At 42.8% G+C, this 18863-nt stretch overlaps 1 protein-coding gene across 4 annotated transcripts in view; it reads left to right on the forward strand.

Moving 5' to 3' along the window:
• CCDC62 (coiled-coil domain containing 62) overlaps positions 1-16097 on the forward strand; it is a 35234-nt gene extending 19137 nt beyond the window's left edge. For 3 of the 4 annotated variants that reach the window (XM_072953586.1, XM_072953587.1, XM_072953585.1), the window contains 5 exons: positions 1673-2398; positions 5084-5240; positions 7679-7804; positions 14723-14816; positions 15523-16097. In XM_072953586.1, coding sequence (XP_072809687.1) covers positions 1673-2398; positions 5084-5240; positions 7679-7804; positions 14723-14776 — 1063 coding nt within the window. In that variant the 3' untranslated portion in view covers positions 14777-14816; positions 15523-16097. The remainder of the gene's footprint in view (positions 1-1672; positions 2399-5083; positions 5241-7678; positions 7805-14722; positions 14817-15522) is intronic. The other variant, XM_072953588.1, reaches the window with a different exon arrangement.
• The last annotated feature ends 2766 nt before the right edge of the window (positions 16098-18863 follow it).

Below are 18863 nucleotides of genomic sequence, written 5' to 3' on the forward strand. Positions count from 1 at the left end.
ATACTTGCCTAGAAAAAATCATGCTAGAGGAATGGTCTAAATCGCTTCTCGGCCTTCTGGCTAAGATCAAGTGGAGAATGGCCTAAGTAAGGTGGGGAGGGGAGGGTGTAGCTCAAGTGCGAGAGCGCATGCTTAGCAGGCACAAGGCCCTGGGTTCAATCCCCAGTACCTCCCGGAAGGAAAAATAAAGAAACCTAATTACCCACCCCGACCTACCCCCACTGCGCCCAAAAGCAAAACAAAACAAAAACAGAATGGTCTCCGTAACTGCAGTCAAAGTTCAGCTTCGGGAGATCTTGCTCTCAGCTCAATTTTCCTTTTTCCTTGTTAATGAGAGACATCTGCTCTTACCCATAACAGGCAGTGTTTGAATTAACTTGGTTTCTGTAAAATTAAAATATAAATATATGAGGCATGGTTTAATTTAACAAGCATAGAACTGTCCCACAGCTCGGTTTAATCCACTTTTCCAGGCAGGGATGTTGCAGGGAGTCGTGGAAAGGAACAGGAACTCAGGGAGCTCCCCACGCCCCCGTGTGCACCTGAGGGCAGAAGCTGGGCTGGATGACAGCTCTTTTCCCTGGGAGGGTGGGGTTCGGGATGGGCGTGGTCAGTAGTTGCAGGGAGGGGTGTAAGGAGCAGCTGCTGCTCCAGTGTGACTGGGGACTCACCGCACTGCGCTGCGCACGCTGTATTTTCCTCCAGGGTCTTTTGCTGGGGGTTATTACACCACTGCTCTGTATCTTGGCTGCGGCTGCTGCTAATACACACCACACCAACCCAGTGATCTCTTGCAAACCCCCTCACGTACTGGCTCCTTTTCCTCTTTGCGCTTCATTTCCCCTGGGAGGTACCTGGGCTAGGTGATGGAGGTTATCCTTTAAGAGCATCAAATGCCTCCATCTAGAAGGGACCCGAGTCACACAGATTACAATACCTGAACATGCACGACATGAAAAACTTTAACAGAAGATTTATTAAAAGGTTTATCACATTTGTACCTTTATTTTGTGCACTTATGTCATTTTTACTTTAGACCAGCTTTAAATATCCAGCAGATAAGTGGGGTGGTCACGAATGCAGTATGGTAAACACATTGAGCACTTTCCGTTGTATCTTTGTACCTTGAATCACTGCCTTTCAGTCCTGGCTTTACCTCTGTTTACTGTGAAACTAATAGAATTAGGAAGAGAAATAACAGATTAATCAACAAGTATTTACAGGACCTTTAGTGTATGTTAAAGGCTGTCCTAGGTGCCAGGAGGATTAAAAATGCCTCTACATGTAAAAACAAAACAAAACAAAAAACTTGAGTCTGTTGAGAAGACAGGATATATGTAAGAAACAGTGTACGATATAGTTACAATAGGAAACTTGCTGTCTGATTAATTAGATAATTTACACAGTAAGGTAATGGTTTGCAATATAGACAGTAAGTTAAGGATGGGAAGAGGACAGTGGGTAGGTGGTCTTGGTGGTCAGAAAGACTTCCTGGAGGAAGTTGGGCTAAAATTGGGCTCTAAAGAAAGAATCCATGTGCTACCTTAAATTTTCAACTCAGACAACTGGGTCTTCTTAGGAGTTAGCTCAGCTGATAAGGTTTGAGTGAAATACTTGGAATGATAGTAACAAGTATACCTTATAATTTCCATTTTTTGTGATGCCACCATAGCAGAGACATGTGTTTATCAGACCTTGAAAATAACCACCTTAAAGTCGATTTTAAGAGGGAGAAAAATCAGAAGTCACTGGTTAAGGACCAAAAATTTGAGACCACGTTGGTTCAGCAAAATAGGTCAGACAAGAGCTCTTGTGATGTGTGCAAAGAGAAGCAGCTACAGGTTAATACTTCATTTGGGGGAAAAAGTGTAATTGCTATCTCATCTGTATTTGCAAAAGACTTAGTGGAGAAACAAAAGTCTCGGTCTCTGGGAGAAAAAATGCAGACTGAACCCGAAAACAAAAGTACGTTTTGCAAGATCCACACAAAATCACCCAAGGGTGATGGAATTGGGGTTCAGAACGAAGAGAAACAACCCTCGGAAACATCAACATCTGTGTCTGATGAGAAGTGGCAGGACGTCGGTGTTTACCTGGGCCTGGCCAGCGGTCCTGGCTCGAAACCACCAGAAAAGCTGGATGTTGAATGTCCAGATCACATGGAAAGGTCTGGCGTCTCATGTTGCCACAAAAATGAAGCCTGTCTGGGTGAAAGTGACATGTGGGAATCCAAGTGCTGCCACCCGAGCAACTTCGTAATTGAAGCCCCGGGCCACGTGTCCGACGTGGAGTGGATGAGCATCTTCAAGCCTCCTAAAGTGCAGAGGGTTGTCCGCCACAGAGCTGTGTGCACTTGTTCGGGCAGTGCCAGTGGGACCAGGTACAGCTCCTTGGCGAGGTGAGTGGTCCTTCACCTTTGTGAACACCCAGGGCGCCTGCCTACTGTGTTTCGAAACATAAAGGGTTGCAGCAGCCGCTTCATGCTTGCTGCTCGGCAGAGAGCGGTGTTTGCGGGCAGAAATCGAGTTTGAGACAGACCGTTTCCTCTTTTCATCACAGCCCAGGCTGTGGAGTCTTTTGATTGTGCAAATCAGACGGTGTTCGATTCCGGTGAGAAGTTTGTACCTAGGACAGCTTCTGAGGCAAAGGTTTTGCTTAAAAACAAAGTCAGTTGTCATGAGCTGAGCAAACATGTTTTATTTTAGAACAAACGGGTAGGTCACTTTACAAACTAGAATGCTGCTCTGGGACATTCCTCACCCAGGATCCTTTTGAATTGATAAGCAGTTTCTTTCATGTCCAGATTATGTTCCCTAGACCCCAGATAAGAAATTCTCTTCGCCCCCATTGGCTCATTGACACATCCAGCTGCTTTGGCCTTTGTGTTCACTTTACATTCCCCACACTGTCTTACTTTTTAAAATCATGTAAGAGAATACCTGTACTTAACCAGCTGATAAACGTCATTTTTTTCTTCTGGTTTTACTGAGACAGAACTGACGTACAGCACTGTATGTTTGTGTCCAGCATAATGATCTGACTTGGGTATGTCATGAGATGATGGCCACAACGTGTTCAGTGAACATCCGTTATCTCATATAGATACAAACTAAAAGAAGAAGAAAAGAAGTGTTTTTTTCCTTGTGATGAGAACTGTTAGGCCTTACTTTTGCCACAGCTTTTGTGTATAACACGCAGCAGCGTCAGTTACGCCCAGCGTGCACTGTGTTACACCCCTCATTCTTACTTATCTTACAACTGGAAATTTGTGCCTTCTGACCACCTACACCCAATTGGGTTTGTTTGGTTTTGTTTTGTTTGTTTGTTTGTTGTTCTGGCGGGGGATGGGGGTAATTAGATTTGTTTATTTATTTTTTAAATGGAGGCACTGGGGATTGAACCTAGGACCTCTTGTATGCTAAGCACACGCTCTACACTGAGCTACATCCTCCCCCACAGTTGTTTTTTTTTTTAAGAGAAGAACATGAATTAGGTATTAGCATTTGCTGCATTATTCAGGCTCATCTTATCATTAGAATTGCTGACTCTTGTGGTTGAGGGGCAGTATACAAGTGTCTGCTATTTTTACAGAAAACCTATCTCTTGGATCTTAGATTACAGAAAGGATGACGTCTCTGTTGAGAGCTTTATTGTAATTATTGCACTGACTTTCCTAGGATTTGGAATTAAAATTTCCTTCCAGTGTTTTCATTGTTGGGATTATCTTTCGGCCCTTTTAGTAGCCTGGGTTGCTTAAAAAATCATACAGTTACTCTGTCAGCTGCAAAATCTAAAGAGAAATTGGTTGTTACCCTGAATGTTATCTGTTCATGTTTGGTTTTTAAAGATCATCTTAGATAACTGCAAGTGTCAGTCAGGCACGACTTCCTATTTCTCACTACTGAACCAAACACGCGTATATTAAGGGAAAAGCCTGTGCTTTTGGTTTGTTTTTGTTTTTGTTTTTTAATGGAGGTACTGGGGATTGAACCCAGGACCTCGTGCATACTGAGCACACGCTCCACCACTGAGCTGTACCCTCCCCTTGTGTCAGATAGTTTTAAGTGCATAGTGGACATACATTAATGTATGAAAGAAATTCAAATGCAATTTTCTCTCAAGGCCTCTTGACCTCTCAAGCTTGAAATAATTCAAGTGACTTCTTGTCCTGCCAGCAGAGGCACGTGCCAAAGTATCCCATGACGAATACGTGATTAAGTAGAAAGGATAATGATGTTTTCCTGTTTTCCCTTAATTATAAGAACTTGTGTACCTACTTTTGTTATCTGGCTAAAATTTGCCCATTTACACCACCGTTCTATTGGACAAATAGGGGTCTCCCTGCAGAGGGAGAGGCCGCAGCGGCGCCTGGCCTCAGTCACAGGATTCGTTGGAGGGAGGAGGAGGTTCCGGGGCCTCTTTGCTGTTCACTCTGCTTTGAGCCCCAACTTCAATAACATACCCAGAGACTGAGCTGTCCGTGTTTGTTCCCTGATTACCAAGCACCCCTAGAAGAATTAACGGCCCACAGCAGTGCCTTCTACTTTCACAGAACTTTTGAAAAACCATTCATGAAAATCAGTCTCACAAACCAAAAACCTAAAATCTTCACAAGTTTAACTTTATATGATGTTCATTTTTTCTCTCTCTCTTTTGGGTGTTTCTGTTTCTCAAACCTTTTTCTTTGTTGTTTTTTTGGGTGGGGGACTGGTGAGGAGGGCAACTCTATTCTATAGTTGCCCTTTAATGAAGAGTTTTAATTCTTACTGCAAAGAGTGTGCATTAACTTATAATATTCTACACAAATATCCTATCCAAGGGGGTGGGTACAACTCAGTGACAGAGCGCATGCTTAGCACACACAAGGCCCTGGGTTCCATCCCCAGCACCTACACACACGCACACACACACACAAACCCTGTTAAGATCTATAATGGTCTATTCTAACTTGAGCTTCTTCATTAAAAAATAAAAACTTTTCTTTCTTGGTCCTGTTGTGATCCTTTCAAGTACAAGAATATTAGTGACGTATGTTAGATGTTGTTTCAAGGTGCCTGTTTCCATTTGGTTTTATTGTTCACAGTGAGCTCATTGCCATCCAGCATTCCCGCTGCTTGGGTTCTTCAAAATCTGCCGTAAGAGAGGACGAGAAGCTGATGGAGACAGAGTCCTCTCCTGAAAAACAGAACTTGTCTAAGATTTTGTTAGTCAACAAAGATGCAGCGCTGCCCAGTGAAAAGGTTTGTATTTCGCTTAGAAATAGCCAGCTTTTCCAAGCAGGACTGCTCCCCAGCAGACTCTTAATTCTTCCATAGCCTGTGGTGAGTGTGCTTCATTTTGGCTCTTCTTCAGATTTTGTTTTTGTTTTTGTTTTGTTTTTAATTACAGGACTTTAATTATATTATTTAACCAAAGTCATAGTTACTTATCTTCTGTTTTCTTTAAATATCCTTTGGATTAGCTTCAGGTAGGATGTCCCTGAGGTCCTCCAGGTGATCGATGTATCTATTTTTAATTAAAAAATATTTTAAACGCACAAAATAATGAAAAATATGACATGTATCTGTGCACCTACATTCAGATTTAACATGTTTACACTTTGCCATATTTGCTTTATTTTTCAACCTGTTAAAGAAATAAAATGTTACAGATAAGGTATAAAGTCCATGTGCCCCTCTGCCCACTCCCACACCCCCTCCACGTAACCACTTGACCTTGAAGTTGCTCCCATGCTTGTTTTACACTTTTGCTGCTTAAAAGTTATACTTAAACATTACATCCTCTTGTTTTGTGTGTGTTTAAACATATGTAAATGGTAAAATGCCACCTGCATCCTTTTGCGGTGTATTTTGTGAGCCTCATCCATGCTGACACCTGTGGATCTAGCTTCTTCCTTTGGATTGTGGATTGATGTGCAGGCCATTGATTGAATAAACCAGTCTGCTTGTCCACCCCCTACTGACAGGCGGTGAGGTTGTTTCTACACCAAGGTCCTTACTGTGGATGAGCCAGTGTCCCCACCGTAGCCGGGGTCTCCATTGCAGCCCGTTCACAAAGAAAATAAGTTCAAATAAACTTAGTTACTTTTGGTGTCATTTGGGGAAAATCTGGCTTTGAAACCAAACCTATCTGGGTTCCCATCCCTGTTTTGCTTTAGTGACCTTAGTCAAGTTAATGTAGTTTCTTTGAGCCTCAGTTTCTTCCCCTGCAAATGTGCAATACTAACATCATGGTTGCTTGGTCTCAATGAGGTGCGTAGGGCCTGGTCCCTAATGGGTGTTTGATGAGTGCTGGTTCTCTGTTAAAAAGTGACCATACCAAGTGTTGACTAGACTTACGAGCAACTGGGACTTTCATTCACTGGTGGTGGGACTGTAAACAGTACACACCTGGAAGACACCTGGGTAGTTTCTTTAAAAGTTAAATATACACCTACCATATGATTCAGTTATTCCCGTCCTACAGAAATGGAAACCTATGTCCACACAGAGACTTGTACACAAATATTCAAGCAGCTTTATTTGTACTTGTTCAAGAACTGCAAGTAACCCAAGTGTACTGCAGTAGGTGATGAGATAAGCAAACGGTGGTATATCCAAACAATGGAGTACTTCTCAGCAATGAAAAGGAATGAACTATTTATACACAGACAGCATGAGTGAATCTCCCAATAATTATATTGAATGAAAGAAGCCAGACAGACAAGAGATTGTAATGCGTTTATATAAAATTCTAGCAAATGCAGACTAATCTCTGACGACAGAAAGCAGATCAGTAGTTCGGAATGGGGAGAGGGACTCAGAGAGGCAAGAATTCCAAAGGGGCAGAGATGTGATGAATGAATACAGCCTGTGTTCACTGTGGGGATGGTTTCACCAGTGTGTAGATTTACCTGTCAGACTGTGCACTTAATTGTATGTCAGTTACACCTCAAAGCTGTTAACTTTTGAAAAGTTATAAATAGGAGGGGAAATACTGGCCATTACCTTTTTGGCTCTTGGGAGACTCTTTTTCAGTGTTTGCACCTATTTTTCTGAGGTAGTATGTGACGTTGCAGGCCTGCGTTGTCCATGCACGTGTGTGTGCGCGTGTGTGCGTGCGTGTGTGTGCACATATACACACGCAGATATATTCACACAGCAGATATCTGTTAAGCATCTTCTAGATCTAGGTCAGTAGTGATCATTGTTCATGGAAAATTAGAAATTAACTTTTCTTAATGAAAAAATTAGTCTGGGTACTTTGGAGAGCAGTTGGCCTGCTAAAAATTCAGGTCCCCAAGTTCAAAATTAAACAAGAACAAAGACATATTTCCACATATTGTTAAACACTAACAAGCCTTTAGTGTTTGAGTTGCGTTTGGTGAGTGTTTTGACATGGCCCTGGCAAGCTGATTTAAGGGAGGTAAACAATGCCTGGGAGTCTTTTATCTCATGGATGTTAGTTTGTTGTAATAAGTTTCCTGTTTAAGTCAAATTATTTAGCCAAGTCGGTTCTAAGAAATAAATGGAATTTGGTTACTCTCATACTTAATGGCCTGCTTTGACGTGTGCTATCTAAAGTCAGAGAACTATGGATGAATAGCTAGCATTTGTACTTGTTACACTGTATTTACAAAGGTAAACATTTAAAAATGCGTCTTGGTCTCATGACTGCCAAAACTGTGTTGTCTTCCCAGGACGATTTTTCTCCCACAAGTAAGCTGCAGCGTTTGCTGGCAGAATCTCGTCAGATGGTCACGGACCTGGAGCTGAGCACCCTGCTCCCCATCAGCTCTGAGAACCTCAGCAGCAGTGCCAAAAAAGTACGTGGTTCCTCTCCTTCTGACCCCATCTGCCCTGTCCCAGGGTGTCCCAGGGCACCGGCACTTGGATGCCAATCCACTTGCCGTTAGAAGGAAAGATTCTCTCTGTCCTGGAGGGGAGGGTCAGGGGTGCCATGCTGTTTTTAAGGAGGAAGAAAAAGTCACCCTCAGATGTTACTACACCCACACTTCCTCTTTCTAATTACCTGGGCCTATTCTTATACATTCTGGGGGATTTAAAAAAAAACACTTTATTATAGAAAATGTCAAATACGGAAGTAGAAAGAACACTTAACAATCACAGAGCTTCAATAACCATCAACTTCGCTGTTTGTGTTATCTTCCCTCCTTCATCCGTCCATCCATGTTTCCTGTGGAAGCATTTAAAGCAAATCCTAGACGGCACATCTGTCACTCGCGGGCACTTCGTTCCATGTCTAACAGACAAGGACTTCTGTCACACCCAGCCACGCTCACAGTGATCCTTTAATGTCGTCTAGTGACTAGACCGTGTTACAGTTTCCCCATTTAGCTCAAAAATGTCTTTTTACTGTTTGTTCAAATCAGTAACCAGCCAGGGTCCATGTGTCGCACTGCCTGTACCTTCTCCATCCCTCCGTCCCTCTCGCCTTCCTCTCCTTTCTTGCTGCTTCCTTCTCTTTCTTCTTCTTCCTTTGTTTTTTAATGCCATTTATTTGGGGAAGAGACATTGGGTCATTATCCCGTGGAACGTCCCACAATCTGGGTCTCCCTGACTCCGTCCTCACTGTTACTTCACACCTTCCTCTACCCCCGTAATTCCTGTGAACTAGTATTTCAATCCAGTGACTCGATTAGACCCGGGATCAGTTTGGGTGCTGTGTGTGCTTTGGCATGACTCCCCCGTTGGCAATGCCATTTGCCTCCTGTTCCGTCGTGTCCGGAGGATCCTCGTATCAGGTTGTCGGACTTGTAGAGTCAAGCTTGCTCAGGGGTTCAGGAGAGTGTCAGCCCACGCTTTTATTGCAGAGTTTCCCAAAAATTCACTTAATGAATTTAGCACTCCTTGATTAATGGGATTTATATCTATGATTTCATTAGGAATTGCAAAATAGTAATTTACTAAATCTGCTGTTCCTTTGGAGAGTGTTTCTCATGTTAATTTTAACTGCTTTTTCTGAGCACAGGAACATTTCAGTAGCAATGATGTAAGTCATTTTGTAGGTTTTATAGCCCGACATAAATAGTGGAAAGAACACTGAACTTGAAATCAGGATCCTGGGGTCCCAGTTTCCTAATCTGTAAAATAAGAGTTTGAAACTGATGCTTTAAGTTTAAGGGCCCAGATACATTACTTGGGTTTGCTGTGGGCATAGTTAAAGGTATTTGAAAGCCACCGAGTTACACTTTTTTGTACCCCTGACAAAAGAAACTAAAACAATAAAAGATCTGCAAAACACTGAAATACCGTTCTTTTAAAATCACCTTCATTGAGGTATAATCTACAGTACCTCAATAAATATAATAAAGACATTTTACTAAGAATGTCTTCAGTGCCTTTGTACTTGTTCCTGAATGAAGAACTGGTGTAGGTCACCAGTCCAGTGAGTTTATTTAGCTTTCGTTCATATTGATGTACACGCACACTGCACCCATGTGAGCGACATCCCAGTCAAGACCTAGGACATTTCCATCACCCAGAAGGTTCCCTCATGCTCTTTGCGGTGAGTCCTTCCTTTCCCCCACCCTCGGCGGCGGCTGCTCTGACTGCTGTCGTTAGAGAGTGGTTTCTCCTCTTCTGGGACGTCCCAGAAATGCACTCACACAGTCTGAGTGTGTCACGTCCTTAGCGAGCTTCTTGCAGGAGGATTACTTTGAGATTCATCCATGTTGCTGCGTGTGTCAGTATTTCGCTCCTTTTTGTTGCTGGTTAGTATCCCATTGTAGGACTAGACCACACTTTGTTATTCACCTGTCGATAGGATATTTGGGTTGTTTCCAGTTTTGAACTATTAGAAGTAAAGCTGCCATGAACGCAAGTCTTTTCTTTTTTTTTTAATGGACCTATGTTTTCTTTTCTCTAAGGTAAATACCTAGAAGTGTTAGTTGCAGGATTTAATTTTTTTTAACAAACTGCCAAATCAGGGTGGTTGTGCCATTTTGCATCCCTGCCAGCTGTGCAGAGAGTTCCGGGAGCTCCACATCCGCACCAAGCCGTGATTTTGTCAGTGCGTTTGAGTTTAGCCATTCCAGTAAATCTGAAGAGGCATCTTATCTTCATAGTTCTGTTTAGGTCTGTGGTTCATCTTGATTTAAATTTTGTGGATGGTGTGAAGTAAAAACCCAAGGTTCACCTTTCTCCGTGCAAATATTCGGTTCCAGCATCGTTTATGGAGAAGACTTCCTTTTTCCGTTGAACTACTTTCAGCATCTTGTTGAAAATCAGCTGACTGTATATTGAGGGTCTATTTCTGGACCCTGCGGTCGGTTCCACGGACCTGGTCGTCCCCCTTACACAGTACCGCACCGTATCGGTTGCGTAACTCTGCAGGGAGTCTTGAAATCACTTAGTGCGCACATCCCCCACTTTGTACTTCTTTTGCGAAATTGTTCTGCCTGTTCTACACGCTTTGCCAGGTCCGTAATAATTTTAGAATCAACCTGTCAATTTTTTAAAAATATACTTTGATACTGTGATTTCTTTGAATCTACAGATCACCTTGGGAAGAATTGACATCTGTCAACAGAGTGTATCTCCAATTAAGTCTTCCTTCTTTTCTCTCAGCCATGTTTTGTAGTTTTCATGTTAGTAATTCACCTTTTGTTAGATTTATTTAGAATGTTTTGTTTATTGGTGCCATCATACGTGGTTTTTCAAATTTTATTCTCAGATTGTTTGTTGATGATATAAAGAACTATCATTGCCTTCTATAAACTGCCTCTGCCAAATTCACGTGTTCTAGTAGATTTTCTGTGGATTCTCAGGACTTCTACATAATCATGTCATTTGTGAATACAGAATTTCCTTTTCCAATCTTTATGCCTTATTTCTTACTCTTATTGCTCTGGTTAAGATGTTCAGATCAACGCTGAATAGAAACGGTGAGACCAAACATCCTTGCCTTGTTGCATGAAATACTGTCTGGTGGCATTTCTTGCTTAGCTCTTCTTCACATTGGTATTTTGTTAGATTCGGAGTTCTGTGGGGCAGTTTCCCTGAGACACAGATGATCTGAGCCTAGAACATTAACCATTCTAGAATCAATATGCTCATTACCACAAGCCTCAACAGGTAGTTGCAAAGATTACCTTAAAGAAGAATGAGCTCCCAGAGTAGTGACTTTTAGAAGTATTTGTATCGTATGTGCCATGGAGGCTTTCCAATTAGAAACCGTCATGGACTTCGTGGTACTTTCTAGGAAGGTTTTGTTTTTTCTTGACAAACTCTTTGAAACATTAATGAAGTAATTTATTTACATGGGGGCAGAACATATTTTTAAGTAGTGGTAAGGCTGGTTTTTTTTAACAGCTTTATTGAGGTATACTGTACCTACCCTGAAGTTCTCCCATAAAGGCGTACAATTCAGTGGTTTTAGTATATTTCACAGTAGAGCAACCATCCCTGTCCAATTTTAGAACAGTTTCATCACTCCAAAAGAGCCTGCACACACTGGCAGTTACTCCCCCTTCCACCTCCCTGGCCTCGGCCACCACTCAACTGCTTTCTGTCTTGATGAATTTGTTGCGCAGAGACTTTTCATCAGAGTTGATTGAACAGAATTCGGGAGATCCGTAAACTTTGACGGGGATAAAAACTATACCTAAGGTTGTGTTTATTAACCTCTAATTGACATGTGGCACTTCCTTCAATTATGAAGATAGGAAACAAGGCAGAGTAGTACATTCTGCCTGTGACCCTGTCATTGGTGGAGCCCGAAGACAGCTCCCCAGCACGTCACAGTGACGGTGGGTGTCTTGAAATATCATCCATGCTGACACTCAGAATGACAGACTGTTAGACCCACTGCTAGGTCTTATTATTTAATGCACTAATAAGAATATGTATTATTATATCACAATCTTGTTCAGTTTTTTGACAACCACAGTTACATCTGCTGTGATGCAACACACAAGTTCCTAAAAATCACCACACAATGCAAAAGTGCACAATAAAAACCACACCGTTTATGAAGAAAATGGAGTTAGGAGCATAACACTCAAAAACTTTATCAATGGCACATTTTTTTTTTAAAAAAAGGACAGGGATGTAGTTTAAATGGCAGGATAGTTTTATACGTGTTAAGTAGTTAAGAAATACATAAATCTTGCCCTGAATGTGGCACTTCACCTTGAAAAAGACCTGAAGTTTGCGTGTAGAATCGGGGGTCGGGGAGGCTGCAGCTCGTGATGTGACGTGTCGGGAAGCGGCGGAGGGCTACGGGGTGGGGCGCCGTAGCAGCAGGTGTGGAGGGACGTGGCTCCACACGCCAGGGAAGCTGGGGAGCCGGGGGATGTTTGAGGGGCGGGGGTGTGGGTGTGTATCCGGGGGTGTGTTCCTGCACAGCAAGGCCCAGTTCACCTAGTGTTTCTTGTGGACAGAATCACTCGTGAACAAATGCAAAGTTCACATTACGCCCAAGTTACTCCCTAATGCATCAGGTGTGTGGGAACGGACTCACATTTTCAAAGCAAGCGTCATAGCGGAACCGACTGCATTTCAGAGTCACCTGCCTCACAGACTCCCGCTCATCCTTGTGGCCACAGGGTGTCCTCTCAGCCTGTCCGCAGGGCTCTGTGTTAAATCGCTCTCTAAGAGGGAAGCAGTAGCCCCCTCACGCGTGTCCTCCGAGCACAGCTGCATGTGTGTAAGTGTCTCCATCAGCACGTGTGTCGCAGTGCAGGAGGGCCGGTTCCATCCGTGGGCTCTGCTCGTCCCCAGCGCCGCGAGGGGCCCCTCTCACTCCCTTCGACCTCCTGGGTCCTAGCGTGTGCCCCGCCCGCTGCAGAGGATGCTGGGTCGATACCGTGAAAGGACCTGACGGGACAAGCTCAGGAAAAGGGCAGAACAGTGACCTCAGGGATAGACCAGAAAAATGCTCAAGCTCTTTGAGGTTGGTGAAAACTTGGTTGAAGAGAATTTTCGAGCTGGAAAGATCCAGAAGAGAGATCTAACCCCACGCAGACCTTCCGTCTTGCGGGTGAAAGTGACTGAATCTCTTGCAAAACATCCCACAGCTGGAATCAGATAATCATTCAGTTGGAAAAAATAATTGTCTTCGGGTGTAATGAATTTTCCAGTGGATTATTAATTGATTCCAGAGGTGTGGGGGAAACAATTTAATGAACAGAAATATACGTGGCAACGCTGTATAAACTCCTCCGCTCTGGGCCTTTGAACGGGGTATAGCTGGTGACAGAAAAAGTAAATGGTTTTGTAAAAACTTCTCAGCTTTGGCAGTCAAGAAGCAGGGTGAGCTCTGAGCAGCCCGTGTGTCTGCTTCACCGGGGTTTCGGTATCTGTTGCTAAAGACACAGGCCTTCATTGGAAGCCTTCCTTTGAAACAGGCCCTCTCACACGTTGCTGGGGGAGAGCAAAGTGATTGAGTCCTTCTGGCGAGGAACCTGTCGGGTTTTGTAAAAGCTGCAGAAGGCCTGGCCTGTGGACTGAGCAGCGTCGCTTTGGGGTCTCTTGTTCAGGCCCCTCTGGGCGTGTATCACGTGGTGTGTGTGTGCCCGTTTTTCACAGCATCGTTGCTTTATAACAGCAAGAGTTAGCAAACGATCCAGGCGTCCAGCGGGAAGGAACTGAGTGAAGAGCTCGTCCACAGATGGAGAGTTACCGGGGACGGCACTGAGGAAGGCCTTGGATGCAGAAGTGTTTCCAGGATATACTATTAAGTGGAAAGAAGCGGACACTGAGAAGCTCATGTGGAATTCTACATATGGAAGGGGAATAAGAACATATGTAATTTTTTTCAAACCATGCTCGTGTGTGAACTATTTTTAAAAATCCAATAATTTAAAAATAGAGAAAAAAGGAAAGAATAAAAAAGCACAGCCGGCCACACCCCCCTGCTCCCCAGCATGTTCCTGTGATGTGGGACTGGGGCCCGCCACAGCCAGACGGAATTTGGAGTTCTGACTAGGACATGGGGCCGGACCTCCTCGTCACTAGTTTGAGACCATTGGGGTTCCTTGTTGGGGTTCCTAACCCGTTTTGTGGCAGACTGATCAGGCCTGTGATCCCTTTTAGGAAAATGCTTTTAAATAAATGAAGTAAAATACATCAGATTGTAGAATACGTAGGAGGGCTATTCAAGTCGAGAGGAAGCAGCGTGGTGAAGAGCACAGATGTCTGGAAGCGTCGAGAATCACCCTACGAGGCTGCGCGGAGGCCCCACGGGGAGGATGGGGAGGCTGAGAAGGGGGCGTCCCCTCCAGCCCATGGCCATCTCCTGAGAATTCTGGTGCCTCTGCAGGTGTCATCCTCCTCTTACTTCTTTTTTAATATCTCCCCCAAAACCTAACAAGGCTAAGCCTTCCGTCGCACTCAGTACTCCGATGAATTCAAGTGGCACTTAGAGTTGTTGATTCTTCTTGACGATCATTGTCTTCGTTAAGGGCTCACCGCACAGTCTACACGATGCTGACAAAGAGCCAGTGACACCCAAGCGTTAGCCGACTGCCAGTTTAGCCGCAACACAGGGTAAAGCAAACAGCATTCCAGCTGCGGGACTGGAGCCGGAGGGGCCCCTCACACGAACAGGAAGTCAGTACCTCTTTGTTGGGTGTGTGGATGGTGGTTGCATGAAGTTACTTCATTGTGTTTCAGTAATTCCCCAAGGTCTTGTACAGGCATTTCCACTCTATTTATGAATTTCTTTTTAGGCATTTTCTAGTTGTTCTATTATAGGTACTAATTTGGGAGTTGTTTTGTAGAATGGAGAAGTCTCAGAAGATTCAGCTGAAAAGAACACCCTTCTCAGTAACTGAAGAAAACAGTTGTTGCCTTCAGTATTCCCTGTGATCGTGGGTAAGTCACCTTTCCTTGTCCCACCTTTTATCTCAGTTCACGTTTAATAAGTAACTTGAGAACACTGATAGAGTCGTGGCAGTGCATTTGTTTGACCCGTAATCCTTTCTTTTTTGCTTGACCTATTTACACACCTTCTAAATTTAATCCGAGTAGAATGTCAGTTACTTTGTAAGAGAAAGATGCAGTTCAGAAAACTCTTGTTCCCAGTAGCTAGACTTTTAAACCTAGGGAAGTGAATACACATAGCTTTCAAAATTGGAATCTAAACAGTGTATCAGCACTTGCTCCAAATGTCTTTCTGGAAAGGAGTCTTTGCATGAGGTTTGAAGTTTTAGAAGAAGGCGTATTGGCCCAGTAAGCACTTTCTTGATTTGTGTTTCCTTCTGTCAAACCTTCATTTCATACGCAGTTTCTTTAGAATCCAGTTTGATAAGTGAAAAAGCGTCATCATTTCAGTTGTTTTCAATTTAAGCTCAGGAGCTCTTTAAAACGCTGAAAGCGTAGAGTTTAGCCCTCTGCCTGGCTCCCTGTCTTCTGTGCTCTCTCTTTGCTGAGAAGTTTTCCTGTGCCTCACATTTTGCATGACCTCATGTTGATGAGAATCAGCACACAGTTAATTTTTCAGAGGCTGGGAGTTTACAGCGTATTATCCAGTCCGGTGCTCATTGATTTTGATTTTATTAACTCTGTTTCCTTCCTGCAGAAGCCGATTTCTCATCCATGTGGAAGGCAGGAAGCAGACATCCATACCTAATACTTAACCTTGAAAACAAAAAGAGGGCTGTAATCCTTCATAAACATCATCTAATACCAAAGAGGAGCAGAAACTGAAAGTTAATTGTTAAACATCTATATTTTGTTTGTTTTCAGGTTAACCATTTTCACTGTGTAAGAAATTAGACCTTCTTGTATGTTATGTATATAATACGTAAACTTGGGATTATGCTGAGAGAGAAAAGATATTCTCCGTAAAGATGCAGACTACAGTTAAATACCAGAGGAGCTCTTTAAAAGTGTGAACATCAAATAGAGAATCCCTGCTTATAAAATGCTATTTTAACTATCTGATTTAAAAAAAAAAAAACCTGTGCATTATATTTAAATTATAAACCAGTAGCCTATCAGAGTCAGCAACAAATATATGAGAAATAGTATCCTCCTGTGGTTTTGGCCCCGGACTTTGCTGTGTAAATAGACATAAAATGATATGATATCAAATATTTTTAACTGGAAACTGTCTCCTGGTTTACTGACAGTTGAGGTCCTTCTGTCCCAAAAGCTGAGTGGAGCCCATCTTGTCTGAGTCAGTGGTAGTCCTGTCACCTTATAAAAGCAAAAGCTTGCTGGAGGATCAAGTTTTATGTGCATTTTTTTTTATCGTTAAAGACTAAAACACTTCTATTTTAACTTGTAAATTAATTTAATTTTTTAAGGAATATACTATGTGCCTCTCTGTCCCTTCTAAGAGAATGGATCAGCTTCAGTGAATAAAAAATATTTTTAATAATAAAAATAATTGTCTTTGGTTTCTTTTTATTACACAGGGGTGAAATAAGGAAAGTTAGTCTCTTGAAACCAAACCTGGCAAGTTAATTTCCTGAGGAAGGGGGATGTAATTTTTTTTTTAAGCACTGCAGATATCAAGGTTCTATTGTGCTACATAAATGCCCCTTTGTTAAAAGGTTTCAGTGCTACTTCAGAAATGATTTTCATTAGAGTAGGGGAGCCACCCCATCCAGCCTTTTTAATTAGGGTGCTGAAAAGAGAAATAGGGTGACCTTTGGCAGCCTTCTTTATAAATGCTTGCTTTCTCTCCCAGGCTAGGCTGGTTTGTACAAAGCAAGACTGAGAAAGATACAGTCGATTCTGAACTACTGCCTCCAAGCTGGAAACCCAAAATGTCCCTGGAGAGGCTGACTTCCAGTCTGAGAAACGAAATGTTAAATTTTCTCCTCCTTTTTATGATAGGTTCATGGCTACCTGTCAACCTGCCTAGTGAAAAGAGAACACTGACTAGGTGCTAAGTAGAACCATTGCAGGGGGAACCAACGGATTTTTTAAAAGTCCGAAGTTATTATGTGGCTAAACGTGTTTTAGCTCATGGGGTTATCCTACCTTCGGCACCTGTTCTTGCCCTTCCACGTTCTTGTGAATTACAGCACTTGAGGTTCAACAGTGGAAACTTTCATGTTATCAGTCGATCTACCTCAGCCTAAGCTATTTAAATATGTGAGCAGTTTCTGCTAAGGAGAGACAGCCTCAGTATGTTTGAAAGAGTTGCAAGATAAAACTAGATTTTAGCCTTTCTATTTTGTCATCAACATTCTTTGATCTTAAGAGGAGGCAACTAAACTGTGCTGTAATTTGCCTGCCAGAAATGATCTCAACCTTCAAAAGAGACTGACGTAAGTGTATTTTTAGAGTCTGTGAACAGATCTATTAAACAGAAATAGAAATACCCCAAAAGAGAGAAATTCTGAGTCAAGATAATACATAAACACTTAAAAACAGTTTTACCTAAAAAGTGCTAATTGGATACGTGGGATTGAGAGGCTCTGTGGGGTAACGGTTCATTTCAGGAACATGGCTCAGGTGTGGAACCTGGTGTGGCTAACAGACCCTGGAGTTTTTCCTGGTGGCCTTGACCTGAGATTTTTCTTCTCTGGTTGGATACCTGTAGCTTTGTGGCTGTTTCAAAGTCATGCACGTCTGTTTTCTCTTGAGCCGTGGGATGACGATGTTAGGGTCCATTTCAGGAAGGTTCATATTCTAGGCCTTAAACAGAATCATCTTAGCAAAAACTGCATACGTGATAGAGAACAGTGAGTAAGATCAGATTAAGAAACCAGACACATTAATCAGGACCGCTGCTGACAAAGTAGGTTAAAAACCAGAATGGTCTTTGAGAAGAGTTTATCAAATGAAGAGAGCACATTAATCAGTCCTGTAAATGATGATTTCTGGGTTCTCAGCCAAATGCATACTTAAGAGATCTAACCAAAAAAAGGCAAAATAATTTGCACACTAAGTATGGCTTTGCTGGTCACTGGAGACCCAGCAGTGAGCAAAGCAGGCTCAATCTTTGTTTACAGTCTAGTGGAGAAGACAGATCTTAAACAAATAATCACAAGTAGTTCAGGAAAAACTGGTAAATGCAAGAAATAAAGCTTTGAGCTACCATGGTCAGCATATAACAGGGACATAGTTCAAAGGGGAGGGTTCAGGGTAGGCTTCCCTGAGGAAGTGATGTCTGAACTAAGCTGAAAGATGAGTACATGCTAACCAGCAAACAGGAAGAGGAAGAGCATTCCAGACAATAGTAACAGCATGTGCAAAGGCCCTGAGGTGGTAAGGAGCGTGACACATTTTGGGACCTGACAGACTAGGATGGAGCAAGATGAAGCTGGAAAAAAAGGCTGGGGCCAGATCATACACACGTGTCAATGAGGCAGTATGGGGATTGCAACACTATTATTTTAGTTAGCCCAGTGATGTAAACTCTATTTTTTGTCTTCTTGGGTTTTCCTTGAAATCAGGTCTAATTCGTATCCCAAGTGCTTTGCCCTTGTCATGGCCTGGAGAAAGCATTAAACAGCCCTGGAGATACACCAAAATGACACCCTGATTCTGATGACAAGAAGGATCTCAGCCAATCAGTGACAGAACCAGTCCTAGAACCAGATCCCCTGCCTGAAGATGTTTGAGAGATGAATCTGACGATGAAGGTTGAGGAAGCTTGTATCCTTATGTCCCCAGGATGCTCTTCCATCATTCTAAGCTGCATGTTGAAGTGTGCCAAATTATGGTGGGTGTTCACTCACTTTTTCAACACCTTCATTACTAATGCACTAGACACCTTGCTAGGCTCTGAGAGTATAAAACTGAGTGAGGCAGGGTGGTCCTTGCCCTCCAGCAGTTCAAAACTTACCTAGAGACAGATAGATGACAATTCGTTTGATATGTTTTAGGAAAGGGCCCTGAATCCCGACAAGGCTGAGCACAGTACCTGGCATAGTAATAAACCATTATTAGAAAGAGCAGTAG

The sequence above is a fragment of the Vicugna pacos genome, chromosome 32 (genome assembly GCF_048564905.1).
Source record: "Vicugna pacos chromosome 32, VicPac4, whole genome shotgun sequence".
In the NCBI taxonomy this organism is placed as follows: Eukaryota; Metazoa; Chordata; class Mammalia; order Artiodactyla; family Camelidae; genus Vicugna; species Vicugna pacos.